Source organism: Stegostoma tigrinum, chromosome 24 (assembly GCF_030684315.1).
Source record: "Stegostoma tigrinum isolate sSteTig4 chromosome 24, sSteTig4.hap1, whole genome shotgun sequence".
Classification (NCBI taxonomy): domain Eukaryota; kingdom Metazoa; phylum Chordata; class Chondrichthyes; order Orectolobiformes; family Stegostomatidae; genus Stegostoma; species Stegostoma tigrinum.
Genome location: NC_081377.1, coordinates 30,317,518 through 30,343,269, shown reverse-complemented (window position 1 = coordinate 30,343,269; position 25,752 = coordinate 30,317,518). Strand labels below are relative to the sequence as shown.

Sequence of the window (25,752 nt, the reverse complement as noted above, 5' to 3'; positions counted from 1 at the left end):
TCAATCTGCAGTCACATGTCGGCCAAACTAGGGAAAGATGGCAGATTTCCTCCCTTAAAAGACATTAGTGAACAACGTTCCCTGGAAGTTGTGGATGTGCACAGTCATGTAGCTCCCCAACCTTCCACACACTGTGATCAGCATGCTGATGTTGATTGCAGCATTGACTTCCAGTTGTGGAAGTTACTGCTACGTACAAACATTGGAGGTCTGTGCAGAAGAAAAACAAAATTACAAGGAATGCTGTTGGTGAACCAGATGGGGTTTACAATAATTGACAGTAGTTAGTTGATCACCTTTAGGTGAACTTGAAATCAAAATTTTTACTGAATTCACCATTTGATTTTGCCATCTACCAAGTTTTGACGTCAAACCAAACTTTCACCAAGAGAACTTCTGAGAGAGGATCTTTTATCTCCAAAGTGAAGCAAAGGAAATGTATACACAAATAGCACATGTTGCAACCATGATGTTGATGAGGTACAAATGTTGAAGAGTGATATGTTCAGCTTCTTGACTGTGGAATGCACCCCACAGTGATAAATGTCTGCCTCTCCCTCTTTGATTTTTAATAAAGTTGTTAGCACTGCTGCCTCACAGCACCAGGACCTGGGTTTGATTTGACCTTCAGGCAACATTTGCACATTCTCCCCTTGTCTACGTGGATTTTCTCCAGGTGCTCCGTATTTCCTCCCACAGTCGAAAGATGCGCAGGCTAGGTGGATTGGCCATGCTAAATTGTCTGTAGTGTAGATTAGGTGGGTGATAGAGGGGAATGGGTCTGAGCGGGTGCTGCAAGGGTCAGTGTGGATTTGTTGGGCCAAAGGGCCTGTTTCCACACTGTAGGGATTCTATGATTATATAAATGGAAACTACAGAAGCCATAAGCCTGTAACCAAGCACTGAAAGCCTTGGGCATTAGGAAAGCGATATCACCCAAGTAGATTGGCAGCCTACAGGTCTGTGCCAAAGTCAGTGAATTGTGTGCCAAGAAAGCAATGCGAACTATACAGATGTTGGCAGCCTCTAAGTAAGTGAAAAGTGAACGAGTGCTAAGAAAACAAGATGAATTCAAGATACATCCCATAGGATATACGAAACGCGGGTTTTTCCTATATACACAGTGACCTGGCAAAAGTATATATTGATGATCCAGTTTGAGCAAGGACAAGTATTCAGCAAGTCGCAGTCATATGATTCATATGTCAGGAATTTACACTGTCTGGTTAATTGAGAGGGTTAGAATTGAGACCACTGTATTGATAAAGACAGTAAGGGGAGGCGATGGCCTAGTGGTACGATCACTGGGTTGTTAATCCAGAGACCCGGATAACATTCTGGGGAGAGATAGTAAGAACTGCAGATGAAGGAGAATCTGCACTAACAAGGTGTAGAGTTGGATGAACACAAGCAGCATCAGAGGAGCAGGAAGGCTGACATTTTGGGCTAGACCCTTATTCTGAAGAATTCACCATTTGATTTTACCATCTACCAAGTTTTGATGTCAAACCAAAAATTTTCGCTACAATAACGTCTGTGAGAGGACCGTTCTGAAGAAGGTTCTAGGCCCAAAACGTCAGCTTTCCTGCTCTTCTGATGCTGCTTGGCCTGCTGTGTTTATCCAGCTCTTCACCTCATTATCTACCATTCTGGAAACCCAGGTTTGCATGCTGCCACAGCAGATGGTAGAATTTGACTTCAATAAAAATATCTAGAATTAAGAATGCAATAATGACCATGAATCCATTGCTGATGGCTGGGAAAAACACATCTGGTTCACTAATGTCCTTTAAGGAAACTGCCATCCTTACCTGGTCTGGTCTACATGTGACTCCAGACCCACAGCAATGTGATTGACTCTGAGCTGCCCTCTGAGCAATTAGGGATGGATAATAATTGCCTGGTCAGTATTCATTCATGGGATGAGGATATCAAAGGAAAAAAAAATGTTAGGACTTTAATAAGATGCAACTACATGGACATAAGGCCGTCGCCACACGATGGCAAGATTTTGAAGTCCCTATTTAATATCTGAAGGTAACATTGCATAAGCTCTTCTTCGCATCAAGATTCTGATTTTTTTTCAATTCCACATTTTCCCACCTTTCTCTCCATTATTCACAACACCAGAAGTGAAATAGTCTGCCCTTCAGAATGTGTGGCATTCCAAGAAAACTGGGTTAGAGACCTTGGCGATTGCCAATACAGGGGTGGTGTTTCTAATACTTGTAGCCATGAAGAGAGGGCTTTCTAAAAAAAAAATTGATTTTATTGTCACATATACTGAAATGCAGTGAAAAGCTTTGTTTACGAGTGGTTCCAGGAAGATCACAGCAAGCAAAGGATGGGTGTACAGATCAAAAAAAAAGCTTAGAGGTTATAGTGCTGGTTACATTATTTGAGTCTACAGCCCTTTCAACAGCCTGATAAGGGCTGGAAAGAAACTGTTCCTGAACCTGCTTATTTGTGTGTTCAGGCTTCTATATATTCTGGCTGATGGAAGAGGTTGTAGGAGATTACCACCAGGGTGTGATGGGTCTTCGAGGCTGTTTGTCTTTCCATGGCAGCTAGCCCTGTAAATAGAATCCATGGCTGGAAGGTTGGCTTGTGTGATAGTCTGAACTGTGCATGCCACCTTCCATAGCTTTTTTACAGTCCTGGGCAGAGTAGTTGCCATGCCAGGCTCTTACACATGTGGACAGTATGATTGCAATGGTGCATCTGTAGAAGATGGTGAGGGACCTTATGGACATGCCAAATTGCCTGAGGAAGAGAGATAGTGTTGTGCCTGCTTGATTTTTGCATTTGAACTTAGTCTGTTGATGTAGATGGGGGTGTTCTCCTCCTTTCATCAGTTCTTTCGTATTAGTTTACAGACCTAGAGAGAGATTTGTTACTAATCGGGGAGGTCTGAGGGTTGAAGATCATGTTAGATCATGTAAGTCAGGTTTCATACCATTGCAGTACATTTTGAGATTATATGGAACCGAGGAGAATAACTGGGATAAATTTGTAACATTGGTGGCATTCTGTCAACTTGGCTCCAATAGACATCCTCTAGCTTATGAAGTTAGGAGATTCTGGTATCAACATTTCATTTGTACAATCTCTAGTTGTCCTTCACTGCAGCATTGAGACATAGCAAAATTAACACTACCACCAGAGCAGCAATCAAGTAGAAATAAACAAAGTTGTATTTATCCAGCACCTTTTCAGCATTAGAATGTCTCAAACTACTTTACTGTCAATTAACTACTTTTGAAGTTTGTTCAAAATGTGGTAGTCAATTTATACACAGCTAACTCCCACTAAACAACAATGAAAAAAAGACAGAAACCTGATGATCTGGTTATGTTTGTTGAAGGATAGATATTGACCAAGTCACCAGGAAGAACTCTGCAATTCATCTTCAAAATGGTGACATAGAGAGCTGATGGGACCTCAGTATAAAATTTCACAACTGAAAGGCTGCAGCTCCAATATGCATCACCTTCTCAGTACTGCACTGAAGAATGAGCTTAAATTATCTAGATGAATCCCTGGAGTAAGATCTGAACAGTCAACAATCTCATGACGCAAAATTACCACCGCTGAATCACACCAAAATGATCCTCTGTTCTAATTTAAGAAATGAGTGAACCTATTGCACTAATCTCCCAATCAAAATGTTGCTTGAAACCAACACAGATTAACTAGACATTGAAAATCAACAGTTTGTGCTCATGTGAAATATAAACCTGCTGTCCTATGTAAAAATCAATAATTTGCCACTTGTGGGATGGTACTCTGTGACATATCCTATAGAAGAACAATTACAATATTTTGAGAAATACTTAATCGGCTTTGAAGTGTTTTGAACACAGGAACAGCCTATCAAATCCACTCTGCCATTCACAAAGATCATGGCTGATCATCTATCTTGATGTCACTTTTCAGTGCTTTCTTCATATGGTTTGATGACAGTAGTTTGCTAAAATCTACTGATTCTTGTCTTAAAACATGCTCAGTTATTGATCTTCCATAATCCATGGAGGTGGAGAATTCCAAAGATTCATCATCTTCTGAGTGAACAATTCCTACACATCTCAATCATAATTTCCTACCCATTAGCTACAGAATTTGCTCCTGGTCTTAGCCTCACCAGCCAAGGGAAACATCTACATCCACCCTGTCAAACCCTGTGAGATTTTCTAAGTTTCATTGAGATCATCCCTCATTCAAGATCCTAGTAAGTAAAGGCTGTTATCCATTTCTCCACATAAAACAATTCCACTGTTCTAAGGATTAATCTGGTGCACTCCCTCTATGGCAAATATATTCTTAATTAGAGAAGGTGACCAGAACTGTATAAGAAAACTTCAAGTGAATTGCACCAAGGCTCCTTACAATTGCAGCAAGGTATCTTTACTCATGCACTCAAAACCTCTTGCAATTAGATCTAACATACCACCCACCTTCCTAATTGTACATGCATGCACTATAAATGAATCGTGGAGGAGGATAAATGTAGACTATTTGTCCCCCAAGCCTGTTCTACTAACCTCTGTGGCTTTGAATATCCCAGGAATCTCCATATCCTTCAGTCCCTTTGCCTTTTAAGAATCTACCTACAGCCATCTTAAAAACAATGATTCCACTTCTATTGCCTTCCTAGGCAGAGAACTCAAAAGTCAATCTCTAAGATAAAAAGAATCTCAACTCTAAAATGGTGGTCTAATTTTTAAAACAGTACCACCTAATTCATGACTACCCAGAACATTAATTTTGGCAAGACTATTCAGGATCTAATATTCTTAAATCAAGTCACCTTTCATTCTTCTAAGCTCCAGTGACAACAAACTAAGTCTTTACAATGTTTTCCTCACAAGCCAACCTCCGTATTCTCGGTATCACTTGACTAAACTTCCACCAGATCACTTCCAAAGCATTAAACATCCTTTCTTAAACAAAAAGACCAAAACTGTACACAGAATTAAGATGTAGTCCTTCCAATCTTTGCATTGGCTGCAAGTTTAGTTACCACGCCATCATTCCCTTCATCTAAATTATTGATATAAATGGTAAAAAAGCTGAGGGCCCAACATAGATCCCTCTGGACTCCAGCTATCACATCCTGCCATTCAGAAAAACACTTATTTATGCACACACTATTTTTTTGCAAGCCAGCCAATCTCTCACCCACATTATCTCTTGGGGCTTGGGGGACAAATAGTCTACATTTATCCTCCTCCACAATTCATTTATAGTGCATGCATGTACAATTAGGAAGGTGGGTGGTATGTTAGACCTAATCGCAAGAGGTTTTGAGTGCATGAATAAAGGTACCTTGCTGCAATTGTAAGGAGCCTTGGTGCAATTCACTTGACGTTTTCTTTTACAGTTCTGGTCACCTTCTCTAATTAAGAATATATTTGCCATAGAGAGAGAGTGCAGCAGATTAATCCTTAGAATAGTGGAATTGTTTTATGTGGAGAAATGCTATTTTGTGCAATAAACTTGTGGCACATTGTTCATTATTTTCAGGAAATCCAAGTTCAGTATGTCAGAGATAAGGTGAAGAGCTGTATGAACACAGCAGACCAAGCAGCAGAGGAGCAGGAAAGCTGATGTTTTGGGCCTAGACCCTTATTCAGAAATGTTGGCAGGTTCCCATTAACCTATAGTGAATGTTAACCCTTCATACATACAGGAAGGCATCTTTTATAGCAGTCCAGAACTTGCCTACACTCCCTACTATGACCCTAATAGGTTTGCAGTTCTTTATTCTCACTAGTCCTCTCAACACTCACAATAAAAACAAATATAATATGCTGTATAAATCCATGCTTTTTCTGTATACATAACAAAGAAGTCAAAGGATGCATAATTCAGGGGAACAATTGTCATAGATGGTAATAACAGGAAGAGAAATGTTGAAGGCAAACGTAAGCCAGGAGTCCATTATCAGATGCAAACTGTATTTGTTGGACTCAAATTCAAGAAATATTACAAAAGCATCACCAAGAGGGCAGGGGACTCATAAAACAATTTTTGTTTTACAGACTTTTAGAGAGGCAGGAGGAGTAAGTATTTGATGTGAGTCCCTGGAGGAAAGCAACAGATAGATTCTAATGTAAGGCATTAATTTGTCAATCATTTTGTCTTTCTTGCAGTAAGTGTCACTTAAAAATATTCGCCAAAGTTTTCATGACCCATTACTATTGTCAGGTTTAAGGGAGTTAAAGGAAATGAATTTTTTTTTATTAGGTGAGATTTAGCCTTTTTAAAACGGTATTTAGGGAGCATATTTCATTCATTTACTTTGCAAATATACATGGTGTAACCTTCTTAACAATGGATTCTAGCAATTTCTGTATGCTAACAGACCATAGTTCACTATCATCTCCCTACTTTTTTGAACAAATGTGTCATCTTGGAAAGTAACACATCTGTTGGAACTCTTCCACATTCAGATATCTTGGATCTTTGCAACCAACGCTTCTACTATCTTGCCAGCAACCACGTTTAAGACCTCAGATGCAGGCTTGGGATTCAAGAGTCTTTTGGTCAAATGATTTTCCCACCACGTTCTCCCTGGTAACAGTGATTGTTCTAGTTTCCTTCCACTTTTTTTAGGTATTTTCAGGAAGTTTTTCTAGATTTTCTACAGTGGGGGAATAAAAAGGAAACAAACACCTATTCAACACCTCTGCAATTTCCTTGTTTTTCCTCTTAAATTCCCCAGGCACTGTCTCTAGAGGACCAACACTAGCTTTAGTTACTCATTTCCTACTTAAATACTTGAAAAACATTTTAGCATTCTTATATTACTTTCTGACCTTTTATCTCTCAACATTTAAAAAAAAAGTTCATCCTTTGCTAGTGTTAAAACATCTGACCATTAAATCACAAAGGTTTGTGGTAGTGTTTTTTTCACATTCTCATCTGCTGAAACATCATGATGGCCTTTCCAAATCTCCATGAACACAACATTCAAACAAATTCATTCAAGTGGCACTGCATTGCGAGAGAAGTTGCAAATTGCACAATAGCATAGGCTAAAAAATCCATGATCATGGGTAAACGTATATAATCTAAAGTAGCCTGACCATGAAATTATATTCTTTTTCTCTTTCAATGTTATTTCCAAATTTACTCTACCCCTTTGCTAAACATGTTGATCTCAACCCAGTGGCTAAGAGAGACTAAAAGCAGACTAATCAATCATCAAAACAACATGAACGACTTGCATCCCACGACATGAATACGCAAATGGTTAAAAAAAGGATAGTCAGCAGAAGTGGGCACATAGATACGAAAGTAGATCACTCACCTCCTCCTACCCATTCCATTATGCTTGATGATGATATGACTGAATCCTAATGGCATCCAGCCACTACAGCTTAATATCACACTGCCATCTCCCCTTTTTCCAGGTACTATAACTTAAGGCAGCATTGATCACAATCATTTAATATATGCTTACCTACAATTTTGTCTTGTCGTTTCATTCTATACAATGGCTGACCAGAAGAATCACTTACTGTGAGACATACTGGAAGAATTTACAGGTTGATGATTAATCAGTATGACTACCTTTTCAACCTACTCATGCAGTCATCAAGCCCTGGAGTGGATTCTAATTGGGAGCTTCTAACTCTGAGGCAGGGACGTGTAGCATGCAACAAGACGAGCTCTTAGTATCCGAGGCTAGCAAAAATCTCCATTTTGGATCCAAAAAAAAAAATTGCTGGGACTTACTTTTGTAGGAGTTCTAACGTCTACTGCCTATTGCAAATATGCGTTTCTTCAGATTTTCCTCATTTTGATTATAAGTTTCACTCCCCATACTCTGCATTTCGTCTGTCAGCAGTATCTCCCTACCAACAGATTTCCAAGGTTGTGAAAAGTTAAATCAAACAGCCGCTTTATCTTTTCTATTCAATGGACAACAAGCCTAGTTCATATGATCCTCCCGCAATCTATTCCCTGGAGTCGTTAACAAGTGAATCTGTGCTGCACTCCTTACACGCCAAATAAAATATCTTTTCCAAAGTATGTAGAGCTTTGAATCATGTGATCTAAATAGGCTTTTGTTAAGATGCAGCAAAACGCCCTTTTTGTATTCTAGCCTAGCTACAAAAGGCTAAAACAACCTTACTGATGGTTCTGTTTGGCTAACCCAGGCCATTGAAGTCAATTCAGTAAATCGGACCTACTGGTCTAGCTAAAGTAACCATTAGCTCAGGGGAAAACAAAAAAACTTGGATTCGCTGTACACTTTAGCCTCATGCTGTATTTGGGAGGGCAGTTAACTAATGGGGCTATTGGAAACTGCCAAGAGGTTTTGGGCTAAAATCTGGAAAGCTATTTATCAGGATAATTAGCTACCTCTGCACAACTCACATTTAATATAGGATCAGACTTTGGGAAAACAATGCTAGCACTTGTAAATGCACAAATCAGGCAACAACCTGCGAGGAAAATATACCCTGCAAACATCAAGTTGCTACATGGCTTGTGCTACCCTATAGCACTGTTGTAAATCAGCATATCTCCCTTATTGTCCCTGAGTCAGGAAGCTGCTGCAATTCTGCAGAAGTTACCCATTAGTCCCCCTGCAGAAAATGTAGTTTGCAATGTCATGACTAACAACTGTCATATTATTCTTTAGCAATGATCAATCAATTTCTCTGGCACAAACTGTATTTGGAGTTTCATTCCTTTAGACCGTAAATGACCTAGAGATTTTCAATACAAATTTAATTTCAAAAACTTCTAGTCATAACCCTCATCCACCAATTAGATCGCAAATGATTTGTACCTCAACTGTATCAGTCTGTCTTCAGAAATAATTTCCGGAAAGTAGTAAACTCATACATGACATGGGTTGAGTTAGCAACAAAACCGAACTGGGAATGATTTTCACAAAAGAAGTTGGTAGAACATAAAGTGGTAACTCTACCACAATTGACTATTGAATTAGAAACTATAAATGAGATAAACTTAAAAAGAATATGTGCCTTAGAAAACACATTATAAAACTACATAGGGCAGCAGCACAAAACTGGAGGTTGAAGAACAGGCAGGACCACAGGCACAATTTGATAACCATTAATTATCAATCCAAGACATACACCAAGGTGCACGCAATATTTAGGAAATAATGTGACCAAAAACATAGTGGGCAATTCAATCTTAAGATAACTTTCAAAAGGTGATGAAAGGGCTGATGGTTAATGAGAGCTCTAAGTACAAAAAGTACATTCAAGAGAGTTGAGGCTCTATTACTTATCTTGAACTGCTGAGTTCAGAAGCCCAGAATCAGATGACTGAAAAGATATAGGACAAGGAAGATTCGAGGATATTGCATAGCCAGGGTAATTGTTAAATGAGAATAAGTAATTTACACTCCAAATTCATGCAATAATTCAACAGAATTATATCACCACAAAATTATAATCACTGTCTTATGTTTTAAATTTCGGGATAGAGAACAGAACACATTTTCTACTTCTGGATCAGAGGAAGGGTCAGTCGATTCAAACTGCTTTTGCTACAGCCCAACAAGGTACCTTAACCTCAGAAAGCATTCCCTCACAGTACAAGTTAGCCCGAAGGTAGGAGAGTTGTTTATATGGACTGGATGTTTGACCAGCAGAATTCTGCCATGATCAGTGCTGGGCCCACTGCTTTTGGTCATTTATATAAATGATATGGATGAAAATATAGAAGGATTTGTTAGTAAGTTTGCAGATGACACCAAAATTAGATTAGACAGGCCCAGAAGTGGCAGATGGAGTTTAATTTAGATAAATGAGAAGTGTTGCAGTTTGGAAAGGCAAATCAGGGCAGGACTTATACACTTAATGGTAAAGTCCTGTGGAGTTTGCCAAACAAAGAGACCTTGGAGTGAAGGTTTATAGTTCCTTGGAAGAGGAGTCACAGGTAGACATGGTAGTGAAAAAGATGTTTGATACACTTGCCTTTATTTGTCAGTGCACTGAGTAGAGGAGTTGGGATGTCACGTGGCTATATAGAGCATTGATGAGGCCACATCTGGAATTACTGTATTCGATTCTGATCTCCTGGCTGAAGGAAAGATGTTGTGAAACTTGAAAGGGTGCAGAAAAGATTTAGAAGGATGTTGCAGGGATTGGAGGGCTTGAGCTATAGGGAGAAGCTAGATAGGTTGGGGCTACTTGCCTGGTGCAGAGGCTGACAGGTGACCTTACAGAAGTTTATAAAATCATTAGGGTGGTGGATATGGTGAATAGCCAATGTCTTTTTCCTAGGATAGGGAAGTCTAAAACTAAAAGGGCATAGGTTTACGGTGAGAGGGGAAAGATTTAAAAAGGACTCAACAGGCAACTTTCCCATGCAGAGGGTGGTGCAGATATGGAATGAACTGCCGGAGGAAGTGGTGGAGGCTGATATAATTACACCATTTAAAAAGGCATCTGGATGGGTACACGAATAGGATAGGTTTAGAGGGGTATGGGCCAAAGACTTGACAAATGGGCATAGTTTACATTTAAGATATCTGGTTGGCAAGGACAAATTGGACCCAAAAGGATTTGTTTCCATACTATACATCTCTACAACTCTAAATGTTTGTTATTTTCCAATGCTTTACCAATATTTTGAAGATTTATAAACAAAATATGGAAAGCAAGGAACTTTTCTCACACAGGGCCTTGTTTGTTTTCTCTAACTTGGACATTTTACACTATCTTTCATTTATTCCTTGCAGCCACACTGTCAGATACCTAGATGTTAAGCTATGAGATTCCTTTACTAAATTCTCTTCCCTTAAATATGCAAATGCATATAATATCTTGTGTAACTGTAGCACGTCACACACATTATAGATAAATAAGTAATAAAGTGTAACACTATATAATTTGGAAGACTTGTAATTTATATTCAAAACTTCTTTGAATAAGCTTCAGTCAGCTGTCTATTTCTTTGGCTTTGTCATTATCTGATCAGGTTCTGTGAAGAGCCTGGTGTTCTACTACATTAAAGGCAAGATTATGCAAGAGGGTTCCACAAAAGTGAAAATAAAAGCACATAGCAAGGTTTGGCAACATTTGAAAAGGGAAGTCAGGTAAATGTTTTACAAGTGAGTTCTTTTTTAAAGTTGTAAACACATTTTATTACCACAAGGAAACAAGCAGAGACAAGTCAAACTCTCATGTGTCTTGATGAAAAGTAATTGAATTGAAATGTTAACTGTTTCTCTGCACAGTAGCTGACTGACCCACTGAGTATTTCCAGCATTTTTAGAAAAGAATGGAAAAAAAAACTAAGTGAACTCGAAGTAACCATTAAAAAGTTACTGTGGTCTAGAGGCTTGAACAGATTTTCCAGCAAGGTGCAGTAAACATCAGCAAAACATCCACGCCTACTGACCAAAGCCACCACACTCTGCATCACCTCCAAGTTCAGGGTCATTCCAGTTGCAGCGATCCTTACTGTAGCCTTATCTAAGATCAGTATCAGAAATTTGAAATCTCTTAACATTGGTGAAAATAAGGTTTTGTTACCCATCTACCAACAGTGCAGGATGTACAGTAATTAAAGAAAAAGTAGTTTCAGACATGACGCGGAAATAAAAGAATTGGAATATTTTCAGCTACCTTGTCACATGCATTTAATTGTTATACAGGAACGCTATGCATTTTTGTTGGTTTAGTAAAAAAATGTACATAGTGTGGATTCATAATAAGAAGCAAATGAAAACAGTACAGATTCACATTAAGAAACTTTTGAAAACATCATTGGAAAGGAGACACTGAAGCTGCCCTTACACAAATGAGGCTTGTTCAAATTTTGGCAAGGATATGCAAGAGGGTTACACAACAGTGAAAATAAAAGCACACAGCAAGGTTCGGCAGCATCTGAAAAGAGAAGACAGGTAAATGTTTTACAAGGGAATTTTTTTTTAAATTGTAAGATGCAAAATCGCATTTTAATTTTTCAGATTCTGACATTTTTGCCGTGCATTTCCAGCAAATTTGTACTTTTACTTCAGACTTACAGCAGCTGTCATTTCTTGCTAAACTATACGTGTAGTGACTGCCTCCCAGAACTGTTTCCAAATACCCAATGCAGCATTGCTATGAACACAGAATTGTCACCATCAACAATTCTTTATGCTTTTGCTTCGTTTCACACTGCAAAAATACCCCATTTCTTCCATGGATAGAAATCAAAATTGAATGCTATCAGCCACCTCAGGTTATTAAGATTGAATCAATCCATCCAGTGTTGGCCAATATGTGGCGACCAACTTGAAGTATGAGGGTCAGGTATTTAACTTTTCTTTATATACATCAGTGAACCTGAGCTTGCATCCTCTTTACGAGTTATTCTGGGCAGGGAAGGCGACAGACAATGCGAGATCGCTAAGGTCAAGATGCTAACATGCTACCCAAACACTTCTTGGTTGTTAGCAGCTTGCACAACAAGGCAAACTGAAGTAAATTCTGATCCAAGGTTGAAGGTCCAGCTGAACAGGCAGAACACAGCGTACAGAATGCGTTATAATATCACATTCCTTCCTTTAAAAAATCTTCAGGTTGAAATTCATACCTTTTACACATAACTATGTTTTGGTAACAGTACATTCAGATACAGCCAAGCAAGTGCTTCAATAACTTGTTTATAATTAATTTTTCTCATTTTGTTCATTCTGCTGTTCCTCCTGGGTCACAACTTCAATGGCTTGTATTTGGGTTTCGTTGTCTGTGTCCGGCACCTTGTCATCACACTCTGCTTCTGCTGTTCCATCTGGGTCTGAGTCCATCTCTGGCCCAGGGTGAATCTCAATCACAGTTTGTGATTCTGATGTTGAATGGTCAACGCTGTGACTCTGAACAACAGACACAAGACCAGAGTCCACAGTGACCAGTTCCACAGGGCCCATGTTCATGCCTGCCACGGTCGTGATGGTGTTGCTATCTTGGATGGCAGCTGTGCTCAGTAGGGCAAGGCTGGAGGTGGGATGAATGGTGACTGTGTCAGAGGCAGTCGTCTTGGCTGCAGTGACCACGCCAGCATACCTGGTGAACAGCTGGGTCCCACCTGACAACGTGTGTACGGTGACAGGACTGGACTGTTGGCCAATAGCCACCGGCATAGTTGTGACATTGGCGACAGAGAAGTTTGTTCCTATTGGAGTGATAGCAATCGGTGATATGACGGTGAACTGGGGTGTTTGGACAGGTGTGGTTGGGGTGAGAATGGTGGCTGAGGCAGGTCGCTGCAGTCGGGGGCGCTTGTTGGGTTTAGGAGTAGCAATCGGCATCAGCACTACGTTTTGCAGAGTTTGGTTTTTCAGTTTCTGCTCCTTGGCACGTCTTCTCTGCTCTTCCAGCTGACGTTCTAGTTCTGTTGTTGGAAAGTACAGAAAATTAGCGAGGGGCAAGAAAATAATGGACAAAGTACTTAATTTATGACATTAATAATGATACTTCATATGTTTGTGCTACATTCCTTAGTCAGTAAATATGGAATTATAAGGAATGAAAAGTAATCAATATTAAAGATTATGACATGGCATGTACATGCACGGATCTTTAAAGGAAGACAATGAAAAGGTATGAGTATTACTGAAGAAAAATAAACTCTGCAACCATTCACAGACGTAAAAATGAATGGCACTGACTGCAACCAAACAACTCTTGCCCCTCTCCCCGCAATTTCAGTATCCTTTATCCCTCCCCATCTCTTAATCTCCTCCAACTCCAAGATCTTGGGGTTCTTTCGGCTCTGGCTTTTTACACAACACTTTCAGCTGCCTGGGCCTCGAGTTCATACCATCCATAAATCAGTCCATTTCGCCCACTCTATCTCCATTAAGTTCCTTAAAAATACAAGACCTCTTACCAAGGTTTTGGTCATTTATCCTGATATTACTTTATCCAGCCGAGTGCCAAATTTGGTTTGTGGACAACCTGTGAGGTGCTTTAGGATGGTTTATTGCACAAATGAAAGTGAATATATGGAACTTGTTGCTGCACCATGAAGATGCACCATTGACATTTAGTAAAATGTCAGGAACTCTAACAGTGCTAAAAACTTAAACAGACTGGCATCTGGTCTAATCTTACCAGGAGGCACAAACTAGAGATACTACTAGAAAAATGCAGTAGACTTTAAATTCCACAACATGATTTGAGTTTGAGGCAAGGTAGGAATTATTTTTAACAATAGATATCAATGTACAATTCCAGGCAAAGAATGAGATATGGGGGGACGACGATGACGACAACAACAACAACACAACCAAACCCACTATTGTTAAGGTAGCTACCTTAACAATAGATGCTAGATGTTATACGGCATCAAGGCCTTTGAGATAAAGGAGTCAGATGTTGCCTAAGGAAGAGAATCAGATGGAGGGCACCCAGATTCCGTATTCTTTATATAGGGTTTCCAACAGCAGCAAACAAGGCAAGGTCATCTAAAGACAATAGGCTCCTATCAGCAAGAGGAATACAATTATTGAAAAACCTCATTCTCCTGCACACCTTGAATAAGAAGTGAAAGTTGCAGAGTCCCAGGGGACCATAGGCTGCTCTTTTATTGGGCAGTGATGAGTTAGATTAAGAGTCACCATGCTTCAGGTGAGGCCTTCAGGGTGACTTCAAACAACATAGAAATCGAATCTGCATTGTTGGTACCAGTCCATCATAAGCCAGCTGAATTAGCTGAAACCCTACCTGCAACAACAGGAATGTCTATTACTGATTAAAACACAAGTGCCTGGAGCCTGTGGTTAATTTTTAAATTGGCAGTATACATCATTATTTGGATTAAATGGAGAACTGAATTGTGGGAGGAGTGGAACGATGAACAGATACTTTCCTGGATGGGACAGCCATACTTGCTCCTTTGGCCCTGGAGCTAGTGTCCTGGGTGAACTGTCACCTTCACTGGAGGAAGGAGTGAGACAACTTACCTGCAAGGTCGCTGTGAATTTGTTCTTGACTTTGATCAGTCTGACTCTTCCTTTTGTCCAAAACTTTCTTCACAGTCTCCAGGAGGCCGAAAGTGTGCGCCATATTGTTTAGGACAGCAGCATCTGAAAACCAAGCACAAATATTTGCAATATCTCCAATCCAGAACAGGCATTACTGATCACATACTCAGCCTTCCTGTCCAACCAAGCATCCCGAAATCAGAAACCATTGCTGGGTTAACTCTGGAATCCTCCAGTATCTCACAAGAGTGTTCATTAATGGGCAAATGAAGACTTTGTTAACAGGCTAATTTAATGGTGGTGAAGGGCATTACAGGAGAGCTGAAATTATCAAGTATTTACCTAATCGCAGGCGGTGATGGTAATAATCAAGAGTTGAATTCTGGTTGTTTTTCTCTTTCCGCATTAATGTCATCACAGCTATAGCTCTATCAACAATTAATTTAATGTAGAATCATTATTTTTTTTGATGAGAATATTGCTAGCAAAGTCAGCATTTGCTTGCTCATAAAAAACAAATTCAACTGATGTTTTAAATTCCACCCACTGCCACAGTTAGACATGACACCATTTCCTAAAACTATCAGTTGAGCTTCCACACTACCATCCTAGTCACAGGCATTAACCATGATCATTACATTCAAATTTACAGATCAGCTATGATCTCATTCGACAATGGAACAGGTTTGAAGGGCTAAGTGACCTACTCCTGTCCCTACACTTATATGCTTAGATCATATTAACAGATTCTAGAATTAGAATCCGTACAGTATGGAAGCAGGCCCTTGGCCCAACAAGTCCACACCGAACCTCAGGAGCATCCCACCTAGACCTATAACCCACAACCCACCTAATCTACACCTCCCTGAACACTATGGGCAATTTAGCATGGCCAACGCACCTACCCTGCACATCTTTGGACTGTGGGAGGAAATCGGAGCACCCGGCGAAACCCATGCAGACAAAGGGAGAACGTGCAAACTCCACACAGACAGTTGCCCGAGGCTGGAATTGAAACCAGGTCCCTGGCACTGTGAAGCAGCAGTGCTAACCACTGTGCCGCCCCAAAGGGATTCTACAAAGATTCTAGGTTGCTATTTAGGTTCTATTCATCAAAAGGCAACAAATGCCAAAAGTAGCCCTCTGCAAATCTCCAGGAACTCCAAACACAAATTGGGAAAACAAGGGGAGAAGGTGTATTTCTGTCAATTAGTCTGAGTTGTCTGATCATTGAGGACAGTACTGGCAAGTCTCAAGGGCATTAGAGAGTCCACCAGCAGCAGCCTGAATAACACTGCAGTGAAGAGGTCGGGTGGTGGTGCAGAGAAAAAGGAATTCATTAATCAAATAACAAAAGTAATTGACATTCAAGAGCATTTATAAGTATTTACTGAGAATAGTATACCTCTTTACAAGATTATGAGAAAATTAATGCCAAGTCCAAGGGATTTTGAGGAGATGGCCAAAGAAATGCATTTTAAGGATAATTTTAAAGGAGCGTGCTGCAAGAGACAGTGGGTGTTAATTTGAGGGGTTGCACAGAGACAGATGAAGATAAAGCCATGGGAGGTGAAGGCAAGGTGGAGAGGAAGCAGCAGCATTTACCAAGAGAATACTGTGGGATTTGGGGAACAGAGGGGATCTGGTGGGGACGGAAAGAGTTGTGGATGGGGAAAGGAAGCCACAAAGACACTAAGGAGGGCGGCACAGGTTGAACTTGAGGCACCTGTGTCCAGAAAGGTCAATGAGAATGGCTGGTAAGCTGGATTAGTTCAGTAGGTTATGGGCAAAAGGTCCTTGGACAAATTAAAGTGTATAAAAAGTGGAGGCTGAGAGTTCAGCACAGATTGCTTTAATGCTATCAACTGGAATTAACTTTCAACTCTCTTTCCAAATCAGAGTTGGCTAGTTGCATAGTGGAATGACAAGATAGGGCATCACAACATAAACCTCTCAGACGCGAGTCTGCAGGATCTTCAAGTGAAGGGGCATCAGACACAGAACAAATATTCAACTTCATGGAAACATTATTTGATAGCCAACAGCCAAATACAAAGTACTGCAAGATGTTCCGTCATCTACCGGTGATTTGCAATGGAGTCTGACACATCCTCTGCTGAACACCTGCCAACATCTCCATCAGCTCCTTCTGAATGTTAGTGACAACTTCTCCCAGCAAACCCACGTCTGCTATTCCTTTCCAGAAGGCCAGAGTGTCTTCTGCAACAAGAAATAAAACCTCTTTAGAGGCGAGATATTCCATCAACATCAGTAACTTCAGGTTGAAGATTCAGAGAGTATGTTAGAAACCAATAATGACACTAACTGTGAGATAAGAATTCACCCCCCATTTCCTGCATGACAAACTTTCATAAACTTTACAGGAAAAAAAAATCACTTAACTTGAAATTTTGAAGCATTAACAGACAGGGTCTGACAAACTGCATTGAACCTGACAGTTGGAGTTTCTAGGTCTGCTGGCAGCAGCCTAAATAGAGATCATGACAGGCAAACAGTCAGCCAGTATGGGAAGGAGTTTTAAAGAATTATCTTAGTAAGAAATGGCTGCAGTGGGCTGTTTTCCATGATGGGTCAGACTTCATCGAGCAGGTGGTTGCTGGATCAGTGGCACAGACACTCTGGGATAATGCCCAGGAGAATATGGGACAGCCACACACCCAAACAGAAGGCAGTTTCAATTTGTTATGTGTACACAGAAAACTATAGTTTGAAATGGAAATTTAGAGGTAAAGAGATGTGCTGATTTTAAACCTAAAGTCTTGCAGCAAGACAAGAAAATTGAGAATTTGAAGAGGAAACTTAGAGATCTGGAGGCACAAAACCAGCTCCAAATGGTTCACTTGACAGTTTGAAAATCAGTGTGAAAAAGCTACCTGTAAAAGCAAAAAAGAGAGTTAGAAGGGAGATGGAGACAGAAAAAGCCCCAAGAAATGGAGGTTAAGAATGAGTTATAGGCAGGGAAAGAGGGGACACCCCCACTTGACCCTGGGATTGTGGCCACTGCTAGAAGTGTTTTAACTGTGGAGGAGCGGGACATTTTGCTTGCGACTGACCATCCCCATTGCTGTCCCATTGCCTCTTGAAGGAGCCTTGACACTGACCGGTTTACAGGCAGGCAGCATGATAGCTACCAATGGGACAATGCCCCCAAACGGGATAGTATTAGACCTCATGCTAATGGAACGGAGCAGGAAGACTCCCTGTACAGGGCAAGGCCGGAGGCTGGCTCATCAAGTTTTCAATGGACACAGGAGGTTCTCTCACTACTGTAAACATTGACCAAATTGCGTATTAATTGGCAGATGCATGGAAATCACTAAGCAGATTTACAGGAAGAGGTAAAAGCCAAATTTACTGACATTTGGATAGTGCAACGAGTGAAATTATAACACTTCCAGGTTGGGACCTTCCTGCTCCAAGGTATGCAGACCCCTATTCAGTGATAGGAATGCCAGTCCCTCAGTACACAAAACTCTTAATTACAGGAAAAATTGGATGGTATTATGTAAACCAATTAATGTCTTGTGGGGCACAGAATAACTGCCACCAATATCACATATCAGACATGCCAGGAGTTGATGAGCCTGTTCAAATCTGACTGAACCTAAACAGAACAAGAAACTCAGTCACACACCTACAGGGAACATAACCCTAACAGAAAGAAGATCTTAAAGAAAAAAGAAAAAGGAAAGAGCGGGCTAAAAACAAACTACCCCAGGTGGGAAATGGGAGACAGGACTGGGTTTGGAAAAAATAGCTGAGAAATGGAAAAAAATCTCAATTTATTCAATTACAACCACAGATCAGATGTGTGAACTAAGTAAGAGGAGAAATTACCGTGAAATTATCTTTGCTGTAGAATTTGCACAATTGGAAAGATAATTGTTTGGATTGCAGTGTTGACTCTCATGCATGGAGTGTGGAGCGGGGTGGTACAGATACAAGGGACAAGAGTGAATGGTTGAAGGTCCAACTGCAAGCACACATCAAACTGAAGAATGTAATGATTACGGGGCACTAATAACAGCAAACCAAGACTAGATCTTTACAAGGGACTTTGTTTGTATAACAGTAAATATACTACTGTGTCAGAATGATGGGGGAAGCGTAATGACTGATCTAATCAATATACAACTACAAAGGGTAACACCTGATAACCATGTGTGATCCTTGGGTGTTGAGGCGAGGCTAAGAGTATGTTAATAGTGGAGGATGATTTAAAAGTACCCATAGATACTCCACAAAGACCCCCTCTAACGAACCTATACAGTGCCCTGTGGAACAGGAAACCTGAATGGAGGAATAGTTTGAGAGACATGGGTAAAGTCTTGTATGAGATTGCACATCATGAACTGGTCCCGGTTATTCTGCATCTCAGTGGGACCCAGGTCCCCGAATGGTGTCCAGATGCTTTGTTGAATATGTATTGAGATTCAGAGGTTGAAGGCGCCCCAGAGGGAAAGGGAGCATCAGAGTTTAATCAGGGACATAACTACAATCTATGAGGATGGAGAGTGAACAGCAAATTCACTGGATGTAGGCCTGGTAACAAACTGGAAGAATTAACAAAAGGCATTTTGAAGCAAATAAATGACAATGTGGTATCTGCCCCAAACACAGTCCTTTCCAGTTTTGTCAAAACATGTATGTTGTTAACCATACCAGAGTCAAGGTCCAGACATACAACCACTCACAGCTCAAACTGAGGGACACTGCTTAAAACTAAGACTCTTAAATGGAGATGAGATTTTTTTTTCCTAAGGGTAATGTGTCTGTGAAATTTTCTTCCCCAGAGGTGTAGCAGTAGGGCATGGAACATTTTTAATGAGGCAAGATAGATCCAACCAGGAAGTCAAAACATATAGCAGTGGCCAGGAAAGCAGGTTCCAGTCAGTCAGATCAGCTGTAATCTTATCAAATGGCAGAGTAGATTTGTGGGGCGAAATGAGTTTCTCCTGCACCTAACTCTAAAGGTTACAAATGTCCTTGTCTGGTGATAGCTGGAGAATGAGTTATTTCCTGTTTCCAACAGCACTATCATTGAGAAGTCCAGAAATCTCTCAACAAAGTTCTCTTCAAACCTAAAATACTCTAATGCATTTCAGAGCCAAATAGCTACTTGTAAAGTATACTGTCATTCTGGAGGTAAATGCAACAGCCAGTTTGTGTACAGCAAGATCTTATATAGCAATGCAATGAATGACACATTAACCTGGTCATACCTGCGAGGAGAATGTTGGACAGGACACAGAGAAAATACCGCTCTCATTTGTTTACTGCCATGGGATCCAATAAATTCTCCTCAGTAAGTAAAATGGAACATCATTTCAACATCTCTGTTCAAAAAGGATGGATCTCACCCAAACTGGAAAGGGATCAGGGAATATTTGCTCATTCTATTAAAGGAGACTTTATACTGAAAGAATTCCTCCACTCGCTTTCTCTAAGTAGCAGCGTAAGTGGAAGGTTTGATGGGGTAGGTTCTGAACGTGAGGAGAGCATGTCAGTCAGAAACGAAAGCCAAGAGAGAGTCAGTATGTAGCAACTCAAAACAAACTGCATTTATTCCAATACAAGGTCTTACAGGTAAGGCTGATGAACTCAGGGCATGTTTAAGGACATGGGATTGGGATGTCATAGCTGTCATAGAAACTTGGCTGAGACACGGATGAGACTGGCAGCTCGATGTTCTTAGTTTTAGATGCTGTAGAATGGATAGAAAAGGAGGTGGGGTGCATTTCTGATTAAGGAATACATTGCTGCTGTAAATAGGCAAGGCATCTGAAAAATCTCCAGTAAAAATATACGGGCAGAAATTACAAATAAGAAATGAAAGATCACTTGATGGGATTGTACTATAGGCCCCTAAAAGTAAGACAGAAGTCGAGAAGCACCTGTATAGGGAGATTCTAGAGATATATGTAAGCATAAGATTGTAACACATGAGGATTTCATTTTACAAACATTGACTGAGCATACCATAGTGTTGAAGGTTTGGTTGGTGAAGAACGTCAAACGTGCTCAAGAAAACTTTCTTCATCAATATGTGGATGCTCTTACTAGAAAAGGAGCAAACCTAGACCTTCTTTGAGTGTTAAGGCAGGGCAGGTGACTGAAGTAACAGTGGGGGAACACTGGGTCCAGAGTCTTGAGATCATAATTCTATAAGTTTCAAAATGGTTTTGGAAAAGGGTAAGTCTTCCATCAAAGTTAAAAAGTTTTTAATTGGAGTAAGGCAAATTTTAATAGTATAAGACAAGAACTTTCCAAAGTAGATCGCAGTAGACTGCTCGCAGGTAAAAGAACATCTGACAAGTGGGAGATAGTCAGTGTGATGGCGAGAGTTTAGAGGCATTTTATTCCTGTTAGAGTGAAGGATAAGGCTGCTAAGATGAAGGAACAATGGATGAATAAAGATATTGATGTTCTGATCAAGAATAAAAGAAATCTATTTTTAAGATAAAGACAACTTGGTTCAATTCAATCTCTTCAATGTAAACAGTAAAGGGGCATTCTTAAGAAGAATTCAGGAAGGCAAAGAGGGGACACAGGATAGCATTGGAGTATCCTTAACCATATCTGCCAACAAGATTCTACAAATACATTAAGAGCAAGAGGGTAACTAGAGACACAATTGGGCCTCAAAGATTAAGCAAGTCGTCTTTGCGTTAAACCCTATGGGAGATACTAATTGAATAGTTTTTATATGGAAAAAGAAATGGAGTCAAGAGAATGCAGAGAAACAAACTTTGATGTTTTAAAAACAGTTCACATTACAGAAGAGGAAGTTCAGGAGCTCTTGGAGAATACGAAGTTGGATAAATCTTCTGGGCCTAATCTAAAGTATCCTAAAACATTGTGGGAAGCAAGGGAAGAAACTGAGACACCTTGCACAAATATATGCAACATCTACAACAACAGGTGAGATACTTGATGACTGGAGAGAGGCTAACATATCTTTGATTCAGAAAGTTTGTAAGGAGAAACCAGGGAACTGCAGACCTCTAAGCCTGATCTCGGTTGTGGGTAAATCGTTGGAGGCGATTATAAATGATAGGATTTATGGACATTTAGAGGTGGGGACAATTAATTAGGGATAACCAGCATGGTTTTGTGCGAGGAAAATCGTGTCTCAAATTTGATTTAGTATTTTCGAACAAGTTACCAAAAAGATTTATGATGGCAGTACAGTAGACATTGTTTACTTTGATTTTCGTAAAGGTTCCGCATGGTAGACTAATTAGTAAAGTTAGGTCACATGGGATTCAGTGACCTTGCCAATTGGATATGTAATTGGCTTAATGTGGGGTGGGGGAGAAGAGAGAGCGCGAGCTCCACTAGGATATTGAGTTTAGAAGGATGACAGGGGATCTGTTTGAGGCGTATAAGATTATTAAGGGGTTGGACACTCTGGAGGCAGGAAGCATGTTTCCGCTGATGGGTGAGTCCAGAACTAGAGGGCACAGTTTAAAAATAAGGGCTAGGCTATTTAGAACAGAGTTGTGGAAAAATGGCTTCACCCAGAGAGAGGTGGATAGATGGAATGCTCTGCCCCAGAAGACAGTGGAGGCCAGCTCTCTGGATACTTTCAAGAGAGAGATGGATAGAGCTCTTAATGATAGTGGAATCAAGGGTTATGGGGATAAGGCAGGAACAGGATACTGATTGTGGATGATCAGCCATGATCATAATGAATGGTGGTGCTGGCTTGAAGGGCCGAACGTCCTTCTCCAGCACCTATTGTCTATTGACAAGTTCTGGGTCCTCTTTTGTTCATCATTTAGATAAATGATTTGGATGAGAATACAGTGGCATCATTAACAGGTTTGCAGCAGATAACAAAATTAACGGCATTGTAGACAGTGAAGAAGGTTTTTTTAAGATTACGAAGAGATTTTGATCAAGTGAGTCAATGGGCTGAAAAATGGCAGATGGAGTTCAATCTGGATAAATGCAAGGTATTGCATTTTGGTAGATCAAAGGGAAGGGCTTACACAATTAATTGTAGGGCCTTGGCCAGTGTTGTAGGACAGAGGGATCTAGGGGTGCAGGTACGTAATTCTTTAAAGCTGGCATTATATATACATGGGATGGTTTACATTAAAAAAAGTTTGGCATGCTTGCCTTCATTGCTCAGTCCTTTTGAGTATAGAGTTGGGATGTTATCTTGAGGTCGTAGAAGACATGGGTGAGACCTCTTCTGGAATACTGTGTCCAGTTCTGGCTGCCCAGTTAGAGGAAGGTTATTATCAAGCTGGAGTGGTTTCAGAAGAGCTTTACCAGAATATTGCTGGGTATGGAAGGTTTGAGTTATAAAGATAGGTTGGGAAGTTTTTCACAGGAGCATAGGCGGTTTCTAGGTGACCTGATAGAAGTTTATAAAATAATGAGAGTTATAGATAGGGAAAAGACAACTACCATCAACTCTAAAATGGGACATTTCAAGACTGGGGCACATTTTTAAGCTGAGAGCTTTTTGGGCAGATATAAGATGCAAATATTTTACAGAGGGTGGTTTGCACGTACAATGAACTTCCTGAAGAAGTGGCAGATGCGGGTACTATTACAATGTTTAAAAGACAATTGGATGGATACACGAATAGGAAAGGTTTGGAGGGTTAAGGGCCAGGAGGCGGCAGGTGGGATTAGTTTGGTTTGGGATTGTGTTCGGCATGAACTGGTTGGACCGAAGAGTCTGTTTCCGTGCTCTATGACCAACATTTTCCCAATGACAAATGTTTGACTAACTAGCATATTGTTAGTTGTTTATTGTCACTACTTCTCTTCTTGAAGAATGTTACTTCGGCAGCTTTCCAATCCTCTGGGAATTTTCCGGAGTCCACAGATATCCAGAAGATCAGTACCAGGGCATCCACTATCTCTACAGCCACTTCCTTTAAAATCCTCAGATATAACCAACCAGGTCTTGATGACACCAATCTTTAGAACCAATTGTTTCACAAGTACATTTTTCTTCTGTGATAGTTAGTGTACTTGGTTCCTTTTCCCCTTTTGCTAGTATTTTGGAATACTGTCTTCTGCCTTGAAGACTAATGTGAAGTATTTATTCAACTCCTGTTAGTTCTTCACTCTCAAACTTTATTCTCTCCTCTACTTTAAGTCATCTTTTGTTTATTTTTAAAACCTTTCCGAAACCTCTGACTTGACAGTATTCGTAACTGCATTTTATGCTTATTTTTCCAATTTGATCTAATAAATAACTTTCAGTTAACTGTGGTTGGTTTATCCTCTTCCTAGAATCCTTCTTCCTCACTGGGACACAAACAGAAAAGGTTGTCAAATATTTTATTGTACCAAGTTTTAATGTTAAAGAACAACAATGTGTTTGCACTCATTCTGCGTAGGTTACAGGCAGCTGGATGTCAGCTAGAAGTCCCAACATTCTGGCAGAGCTTTGTTTAACTGTAGCTCGGGGCGAAGAAGAAGGAAAAAAAGAGGCTCACTGAACTCACCAGAGATTTCTTCGCCATCTTTCCTGTTCAAGTCCTCTGTAGTAACAGCAACGGTAGTCAGAGCTGGACTCCATTCAATGCATTCTTCAGTGTTTTCTTCAGACACAGTTATGTGGGTCCCATTGCCTATAAAATTAATACAGACCTGTGATAGATCTTAAGAGGTGTATTTGGTTTGTTTTCTTATGAAGAAAGGTTGAGACAGATTTGCTGAAAGGTCTGCCCCAAAGCCAATAAAATAGATGGTTTGAGGGGCCTGGAGTTTGTGTCTTAAAAGTTGGAACAATAGAAACAGCTTGAATGGGTGGGGTCAAGCTCCCACAAAACCAGAATTTTGAGTTTGAGTTTGAGTTTTTTTTTAAATACAGTCGCTGGGCTTGGAATCTCGTATTCCCCTCTGTTACAGCTAAAAGCTGGACTTCTCTTGCTGCTGAAATTGCACATGAAAATCTATTTTACTGAATTTGCCTTTGCAAAGGTTGTTTATGTGACGTTACTTTATTGGAACAGTTAGTTAATACATATGTTATTTCACTAAGCATTGGTAGTTACAGTTAAGCCAAATCTTTTTTGTCTGTATTTCAACTGTGGTATAAAAATAAACTGTTTTGCTTAACTTCACGTAGCTTAACCAATCAAGTTGTATCTGGGAGGCAATGCCTTACCTTTAGTCTAACTTTTTTTCTTAGTCTATCTTAATGTATCTTGAGGGGATTTGGTCTAGTCCATAACAGTCCTCGAGCAAAAACTTTTTTTTTGTTCAGTTAGAGCACACTAAATTTCTGGCTTCATTAAAGCTCCTGGGGAGAGCTGGGTGTCACTGTGCTTCAAAGTGCTTGAATTAAAAAGACCAAGTAGCCCTTTGATAAATGCTGGGTTAAATATTCCAGCCCAGGGAAAGACTTAAAACATACTGACTTCACTTGATGCAAGGTCAGCAAGATGGAAACAGAAGTGCCTTCAAAATCTGAGGGGCAGCTCTGTGCTGAAGCAATATAACCTGCCCAATAATGCCAGATAAAGAAAACCTGATTGTGCTGTGGCTTCACCAGAGGGGCATGGTGGCAGACTGGTTACTTTAATGGGTATAATCAATCATTCAGTAGGCTAAATTGATGAGGATGAGACAAGTTCGAATTTCATTACAATAACTAAGGGATTTAAATTTAATTTACAAAACAAATCTGGAATAAGACACTTGTAAAAGTTAGAAACAATCTGAAACTACTAGAATTCCATAAATATCCAGCTGGTTCACTAATGTTCTTTTAGGAAGAAAGATCTGTTACC

General features: G+C 40.1%; 1 protein-coding gene across 3 annotated transcripts in view; it reads right to left on the bottom strand.

Annotated features, from left to right (window-relative positions):
- Positions 1-11,160: 11,160 nt before the first annotated feature.
- Positions 11,161-25,752, bottom strand: part of LOC125464975 (glucocorticoid modulatory element-binding protein 1-like) — a 42,732-nt gene continuing 28,140 nt past the window's right edge. For 2 of the 3 annotated variants that reach the window (XM_048557965.2, XM_048557968.2), the window contains exons 6-9: positions 24,463-24,588; positions 17,051-17,188; positions 14,948-15,070; positions 11,162-13,374 (exon numbers count right to left, since the gene is read on the bottom strand). In XM_048557965.2, coding sequence (XP_048413922.1) covers positions 12,653-13,374; positions 14,948-15,070; positions 17,051-17,188; positions 24,463-24,588 — 1,109 coding nt within the window. In that variant the 3' untranslated portion in view covers positions 11,162-12,652. Of the gene's footprint in view, positions 13,375-14,947; positions 15,071-17,050; positions 17,189-24,462; positions 24,589-25,752 lie in introns of all 3 variants that reach the window. The other variant, XM_048557966.2, reaches the window with a different exon arrangement.